Source organism: Metschnikowia bicuspidata (genome assembly GCF_001664035.1).
Source record: "Metschnikowia bicuspidata var. bicuspidata NRRL YB-4993 chromosome Unknown METBIscaffold_3, whole genome shotgun sequence".
NCBI classification, from domain to species: domain Eukaryota; kingdom Fungi; phylum Ascomycota; class Pichiomycetes; order Serinales; family Metschnikowiaceae; genus Metschnikowia; species Metschnikowia bicuspidata.
This window is the reverse complement of record NW_017387733.1, coordinates 775,503-783,674: the sequence shown is the minus strand read 5'-3', so window position 1 is coordinate 783,674 and position 8,172 is coordinate 775,503. Positions and strand designations below refer to the sequence as shown.

Here is an 8,172-nt window from a genome sequence, read left to right as displayed (position 1 = left end):
GAACCCGCAGAGCCACACCCCCGGAACCCGCAGAGCCACACCCCCGGAACCCGCAGAGCCCACCCCGGAACCCGCAGAGCCCACCCCGGAACCCGCAGAGCCCACCCCGGAACCCGCACCCCCCGCGCCCGCACGTGACCGCGCGCCGCCAGCCGCCTCCAGTCAACTTCCCCAGCTCGCCCTCTCTCTACTACTCCTCGTCTTCTGCCCCCAAAAACACACACAAAAAAAAGGCAGACAACATGGCACGCGACTCCGGCGCGGCGTTCCCGTCCTCGGCCCGCTTCGTGCCCCCGGGGCCCGGCGCCGCAGCCGCCCCCAGCGCCGAAACGCCCGGGGCCTCCTCCCCCAGGCCCCCGCCAAGCGCCGGGACCGCCACAAACACGGCCCCACGGCCGCCCGGCGCCGCGCCGCCGCCCGCAAAAGCAATCCACGTGGCCAGCGCCAACTCCAGCGCCGCGTACTTGCCCATTGCGGCGCCGGCCGCGCGCACAAAACGCGAGACGGCCGACGAGGTTTTCGCCAAGCTCCAGCGGTTTGTGGTGCGCGCCACGCCGCCCCCCCAGGCCGCCGGCCCGCGGCCGCAGAGCCCGTTGGGCTTGGCGCTCGCGTCCGCGCTTCCCGCGCTTTCTGCGGCCGCGGGCGGGCCGCGGCAGCCGTGCCCCAAGGAGCCCCCAGGGAGCCCCGCAACCGGCGGGGAGGGCGCGGCGCCACGCGCCCACGGGCCGGGCGGCGCGCAGATCCCGAGTTTCGAGCTCGGCGCGCTCGCGCACAAGGACCCCGTGCTGCTCGCGGAGGCGCTCGCGGCGCAGGGCCGGCGCCACGGCGCGGTCAAGATCCGAATGCCTGCCGCGGCGCTCGCCGAACGCGCAGGCCGCCTCGGCCCGGACGCGGTGACGTTCCGGGCCAACCGGCTCGTCAACAACGCGCCGGAGAACGAGTTGCAGCCGCGGCTCCGGTTCTACCACGAGCTCCTCCAGCTCCACACGGCGGGGTCACGTGACGCGGGCGGCCAGGACAGCGGCCGGGCGAGGCTCCCGGCGGTTCTCGCCAAGCTCCCGATGATGGACAAGCGCCCGTTGGACCTCTTTGACTTCTTCCGGCTCGTGCTGCGCAAGGGCGGGTACGCGGCGGTGATCCAGCGCAAGCTCTGGGCGCAGGTGGGCCGCGAGTTGGGCTACAAGGGCAAGATCACCAGCAGCTTGAGCAGCCTGTTGAAGCTGTCGTACGCCAAGCTCTTGTACCCGTTGGAGGTGCGGCTCAAGACCGCGGCGCTCGACTTGACGGGCGACGGTGCCGGGGGGCACGGCCTGGATGCCACTGCGTCGGGCTCTGCCGGAATCGGCAGTGCCGCTCCTCACTCCAGTGCTGCTTCTGGCGCTGCCGCCTCTGGCACTGATATTTGCAGCACTGCCGCTTCCGGCGCTGCGACTTCTAGTAGTGCTGATCCGGGCACTGCTAATTCCGGGGCTCCTCATTCCAGCACCGCCGCTTCTGGCACTGGTTCTTCCAGTACTGCCGCCTCCGGCGCTGCCGATGTTAGCACTGATATTTCCAGTACTACCGCTTCCGGCACTGCCGCCTCTGGCACTGCTATTTCCAGTACTGCCGATTCCGGCACTGCTACTTCTAGTACTGCCGATTTTAGCCCTGATATTACGAGTACTGCCGATTCCGGCACTGCCGCCTCTGGCACTGCCACTGCCACTAGTGCTGATTCGGGCACACACACTACCTCCCCCCAGCACCTGGCACACCCCGTCGAGCCCGCGAAGCGCCGCAAACTCAACAGCCGCGCCCCCCTCGTTCTCGGCCTGGCGGCAGAGTTCCGCCGCTCCGTGCGCCTCAAAGCCGCCAAGGGCTATCTCGTCAACGAGCCGCATCTCGTGGACGTCAAAACCCCGCTCGTCATCTCCGCCCGCGACGCCGCCCTGCCAAAGCCCGACGTCTTGGTCTCGCCCATCGGCGCCCCGGCGCAGATCAACAACTACCTCAAGTGGCTCGCCTGCTTCCTGCCCGTGATGCAGGACGCCTCCAGGCTCGAGCTCAGCAGCAAGATGGCCACCACGTACTCGTTGCGCCAGTTCATCGAGCGCGACGCCTTGTTCCAGGACTTCTTGCTCCGCAAGTACGGCCCCGCTTTGGCCGGCCCGCCCGGGGCCGCCAAGCCGGGCGCGAAGCCCCTCGTGCTGCCCTGCGCTTTGGAGGCTGTGTTCTGGCAGTACTTGGCCGACAGCCCGCCGGAGTTCCGCCGCCTCGAAAATTGCCCGAAGCTCCCGGGCCATCTCGCGGAGGGCGGCGTCAACTACATGGGCGCCGACTTCGCCAGCCACAAGGCGCAGGTCTACGCGGGCTCTAATGTTCTGGCAGCTTGCGGAAGTGCAGCTGATGCGCCCAGCGACACATACGACAAAAGCGTGAGTTTGCAAGGCTTGAGCAGAGACTACTTCGCCCACACCTCCAGGGCCATGGCAAGCACCTTGAGCCCGTTTGAGACCGCCAACATCCCGTTCTTGCCCGACTCGCTTTTGGGTGCTCTCTCGGCCCTGGACTTGGCCAGCTCCGATCTCGTCAACCCGAGCTTGAACATCGGCATGACGTTCAGCACCGAAAACTGGCGCTGCGAGGACCATTTCACCCAGCTTTCCAGCTTCCACTTTTTCGGGAAAAGCAAGCGCTGGTACTTCATCCCAGAGCTGGAGTTCGACAAGTTCGAGCTGTTGCTCGCGGAAACAGTCGCTTCACAAAACAAGGAAAATCCCCGTGTAAATAAGAATTACAGCACCAGCTGCTGGAACGTGGATTCGCTCTCAGAGTTAGTCACCGCGGACGACGACGCCACGAACACCCAGTATGAGTTTTTATACAATTCGCTCGAAAACATCGTGAGCCCGTATCCGGAGACAAGGATGCCCCACCACGATCCCGTGTTCGAAAGGCTTATTGCGCTCAAGCGAAAGACGCTATTCTTGAACCAGGAATATTTGATCACGCCTGACATGCTCGAGGAACGGGGGATCAGATACACCACTACCTTACAGCAGCCGGGAGAGTTGATCTACAAATATCCAAAGACTTACTCTGCCACCATCTCTCTCGGGTTCAATGTGAGTGAAGAAATCAACTTCGCATCCAAGCTCTGGCTCGATTACAGTCTAGAGGGCGAGAAGTGGTTACAAAAACAAGGTATACTTCCCAGCATGCTGACTTTTAAACTTCTCATCAACTTTGCACAGATATTGGAGTCTGCCAACGGAAACAACCACCACTTCAGCCCAGGGGTGCACTCCAAGGTCCTGGAGAAATTCGCTGAGATGCTCGATACAGAGTTGGCATTGAGAAATTCAGTCCGCCAAGCCGTCAAAATAAAAGAGGTCACGATCGAGGAAAGAAACATGCCAGAGGCTGACGTGGTTACGGACGACGACTTTCTGAGCGCTGTGCCCTCCAAAATCGTGATCCACTCGAAGGGATCTTCGCTGTCTTTTGCAATATCACTCGCAACGTTTACTGAGTACCTCGCAGATGAAGGGTCCCTCAGAATATCCGAGAATTTAACATTTGCCGAGTTGTTGAAACACCCAAAGTACCAATTTGAGCTCCAGATCTTTTATTCGGACGAGAGATTGAGATCGCTCCACAGGTCGTTGAAAGGGTTTTCAGTGGATTTTGAATCATGGATGGCAAAGTATGACGAGATGATGGATTCGGAAGACGACATGGTTTTGAAAAACTACAAGGCTTTGCTTCATGATGGCCAAAAAATCTATTCTGCTCTTTCTGGAGCAGGTAATGCTTTTGAAACTTTCTGCCTGGGAAAATCCACCAACCCTGAAATCCAAACCCAAATTAAGAGGATTGAAGTCTTCAAGAAACAAATTGAAAACCTCCGAGACTTTGTGGAAGAATCCTCTGCGTTTGTAGAACAATGCCAAGCCATCTTGTCACTTAAGCATCAGCAAAGAATTAGAAACGGGGAAACAGAAAGTGTTGATCCTTGCGAAGACGAAAATCCCGAGAGCTTACAGTTGCTCGTGGAACTAACCAATAAGATTCCTTACCTCAACTTCCATGCGCCAGAGTTTGAGCTTATTTTGGAATACAAAAATGAAATCCAGAATTTTGACAAAGCATGTCGCTCGCTTATTGAGCTGGGAAGTGCTGCCATTTCCGAAATGAATGACATGATAAATCTCGGGACTTCTTTTGGGATACAGATTCCATCTTTGAAGTTTCTTATCCGCTTGAAGAGGCGTTTGCAATGGATAGACACACACAAGGTCATCATATCAGGTGGTGACCCTTTCAGTGGGAAGAAAGATATATTTTCACTTCCCGACTTAGAAAGATTCCGTGACCTGGGGATGAAAGTTCTATCGAGCAAGGAAGTGCACAATTTGAAAATGATCGACCAGTACTTGAAGGACGGCCGAGAGTATGATGACTCTATAAAGACATACCTCTCCCAGAACAAGCGTCTTAATGATGTGGATATTGCTGTTTTGGAATCCAAGCTTGTTGAGATGGAAGAAAAGTCCAAGTGGAATGGAAAAGACCGACTTTTTGTTGAGCTATCTACCTACCAAAAATTGGTGGAATTAAAGGCGGAGGAAAAATATGTAATCTTTCTCAGGGAATTTTCTTTCAAGATTCACAGCCTATATGACACTCGTCAGACTTTGCTGGAGCTTGTCAATTGTCCATTTGACTATGATGATAGCCACGTGAAAGTGAAAGTGGATCAATGTGAGGAATGGTTGAAAAAAGCGGGAAAGCTATTCGCGCCGATCAAGATTCTCCAACGACATGCCCGTGCTCACACTGCTTTGAAGAATGTCTGCAACGCCGCTTTAGCTGAAAAGATTAAGCTTCTTTCGGAAAAAACTCAGACTGCTTTAAGCGATGAGAATACTGATGTTTTCAAGAATTCCTCTCCTTACTTGTATGTCTATGATATACAAGACGATCTGGAAGAACAAGGCCCAATTCGATATTGTTTATGCAGAGACTATGAGGAGGGTACGATGATTGAGTGTGACGTTTGTCATGAGTGGTTTCACGTAACATGTGTAAAACGCATCAGTGAGATCGGGAATGAGGACGATAGGTACATTTGCCCATGTTGCCTGCTGCTTGCCTTATATCAAACCACATCCAAGCAATCGGAATTTCCAGATAAACTTGATGAGCTGATCATATTTGCACTACTTAAAGAGGGCGAGGCTTTACAGGTCCAACCAATGACGGAGCTCAATCTCTTGAGGGAGTTGTGGGCAGTTGTTGAGGAGGCTCGAGACTTGCTCTCGCGTCCCGCTACGAGAGTCAAAATTGTGAATCATGGCTCGTTGTATCTCATATTCTTGCTTCGGAAATTCATTGGTTCGCCGATAGTCATGAACTCAATAATTGAGCACCTCATGAACTTGCTAAGGTATACAGATTTGACACGCGGTTTCGAACGGAAAGAAAAGTCAAAACCTGAGCAAGACGGTTCTGCGGGAGATGCTACGTCTCTTGTGCAATCAGGTGAATTGTTTGGAGATGAAAGCCAGATAAAAGACGCACATTCAAACAATGAGACATCCAACAAAAGTGTCGAGAGTTCAGAGCGTGATGGTGTTCAGACAACAGAAGGACCGCTGATGCAACCGAAATCAGAAAGTGGCTCTCCGAGGTACGTGTCAGAGCATATCACAAAAAACATACCGGAGAGTGGCGTGACCGGAAATCAAAATGAGCTCAATGTATCGCCCGCTGTGGCTAATTTCAATCCTGGTACCCAATCCACAGCAGCGCAAAATGAGCAAATCGATGCAGTTTCTAGTAGCCACCATGTGCCTTTGACCGATACGCAGTTGGATCCAAGTCCGGATATTAAGACGGAGGAGACCGAAAATGATTACACAGAAGAACACGCAGGCTCATATAAAACACCAGTTCTGTCAGACACAGCTGATTTAAACGGCACTGGAACTATCCCTGCGAAGATAGGACCTGAATCCTCAAATTCACTTCCAGCTCGGGAACAAGACGCGCATGCCGGCGTGAGTGGACAAGTGGAGGATTCATCAAAAGGGTGAACAATTCAACAGGTTGCGCGTGTTTGAGTTTGCGCGTGCTTGGGTCGAGATAAGGCAGTGGCACCTGGTGGTCAGAAAAAAGAAAAAAAAAAAGGGAATAACGGGACAGGAAAAATTCCTGTTACAGATCACGCATAGCATAAAAGGAAAATAAAATTTAGTAGTTCTTGATCAAATCCAGGCTGATGCACGTATATATGAAACTTCATCAAAAGACGCGCATCCCGAGAGACGCGTTTACGGATGCAGGTCATACAGACAAAGTAGAGTCCGGGATTTGATGCACAAACTTGAGTGACTTCGAAGAACCAACTTAAGACGTCTTGCTCCGGTGTTTTCCAGGCTTGTCTTTGATAAAATGCGGTACTCGACAGAGCTGAGAGAGTCCCCTGCACGCAAGGCCATAGAGCTATGTTGGAGCAGGTGTCTGCCGAAAACGAGGCATAAGTATCTCCAAAGTACTGAAATCTTAGGATTGGTGAGAGAACTTGAGAGTTTCCTCGGAATCCGGGAGCTTTTGAAGCCCGAAGAAGAACAGTTGCTCCGCACAACACTAAAACTGAAACCACAGCTTCGACTTTTCAAAAGTGAGTGTCTGAGCTTCATTCTTGGTCTTGCACATTTCCGCACATTGGAGGAATTTTTCGAAACACGCTTCCGTATCACACCGGAGAGACTAGCCAGTTTAGTGGAGTCTTCCCTGAGAGAAGATCCAAAAAGCACTTCTGCTGCCGATAGACTTGGGCCGACTGGGCGAAGTTCTGCATGGTTTCCCGATGTTCCATCTCAAGACACGGGCGTATATGACCGATACATTCCAAGAAGCACTCATTTGAACCACCCAGAAAGAGGTGGCCCCGGGGACTTGTATAAAGATTACCAGCGAAACTCACCTGTATCCAAGGAATCTTGGTTTCTGAGGTGGACACGTGGATTTGGGACTAAAGACACTGATAAGGTGCGGTTTGACAGCTCTGTAGATGAGAAACCGAGCCCGCCACAAGAAATAGGCGAAAAGTCGTGGATTTCCCGAGCAGCCGGTTTCGGCAAACTGTGGCTCCTGAGCTTGCGTACAGCAACTGACCTGCAACCGCTACGAGATAACAGAACGAAAGACTACAAGGAGCCCTCCTCCTACTCCGGGTCATTGAGTTATGGAATCACGCCTCAAGAACGCAGATTGCAAGAGTTGAGACTGTCGTTTGCAGATGTCCGCTCACAAGCAAAAAAACTAGAACACGAGTCGAGCCGCGTCGCTGAAAAGTCTTTGGACCAGTCTCTCACTGAGTTGCAGGCAGCTGTGCGAGACCAAGCCCGAATCATCTCACGGCTCGAGCGAGAACGTGGGCGTAGTTTCAAGACCGCAGCGCCGGGCGTGATTTCGCTTTTGTATGTTCCTTGGGATTATTTCACGGGTTTCGTGGCGACGTTTTTGAGGGACCTCATTGAAGAATTGCTCCCCCCAGGCTGCAAAAGGTCAGTGCCCGAGTTTCTTGTACGTGTGCTCAGCATTGTGCTCGGGTTTTTCGTCATCATCAACTTCTTCAAGTTGTTGTATTTCGTCGCAGTGATTGCATTGTACTCTTCTGAAACAGCGCCCTCATATATATTCTATGACGATGAAGTGAGGGAACTGGCGCCTCTTTCGTGGCTACAGGAGTTTCCAACCTTGGAGTATTGGAGTTACCAGCTCAGGGACATGATGGGGTATTAGTCCATAGATCGGGGAGCTAGAGACAAACAGGACAGGCATATATCGTAGTTTGGCAGATTATAACTGTTTCAGTTTGAGATAGGGACGAGAGGGATTGTTATACAAAGCTTCTTGATGTTTCATGAGGGCCCGGGATGTCTCAGCTCCGAAGCAAAAGTTGATGTGCATTCTACAATGAATACTAGACAGGGCGTCTGCATCGAAAAAATAAGACAATAGCGCAAATTACCCAAAACACGGGCGTTTCAAACGTAATGTCAGGCGGAATTCGTAGGAGAAAGAGGACATTTTGGGGCCCGCCACTGAAGGTTGGGAGGAAAGACTCAAGAACTTTCGCCATTCGTGAAACTGCGTTTACACTCGAAGGAACTTCGCCCA

General features: G+C 53.3%; 2 protein-coding genes across 2 annotated transcripts; both read left to right on the top strand.

Annotated features, from left to right (window-relative positions):
- Positions 1-242: 242 nt before the first annotated feature.
- Positions 243-5,432, top strand: METBIDRAFT_41783 (uncharacterized protein; the record flags this gene model as incomplete). The annotated part of the gene is made up of 3 exons (XM_018857451.1): positions 243-539; positions 702-1,324; positions 1,604-5,432. Coding segments are annotated over 3 exons (4,749 nt in total), but the record flags the coding sequence as incomplete, so codon positions are not given.
- Positions 5,433-6,438: 1,006 nt separating this feature from the next.
- On the top strand, positions 6,439-7,794 carry METBIDRAFT_11670 (uncharacterized protein; the record flags this gene model as incomplete). Its single annotated transcript, XM_018854055.1, has 1 exon — positions 6,439-7,794. One exon carries the CDS (start codon positions 6,439-6,441, stop codon positions 7,792-7,794), a length of 1,356 nt encoding a protein of 451 aa, XP_018711610.1.
- Positions 7,795-8,172: the final 378 nt, after the last annotated feature.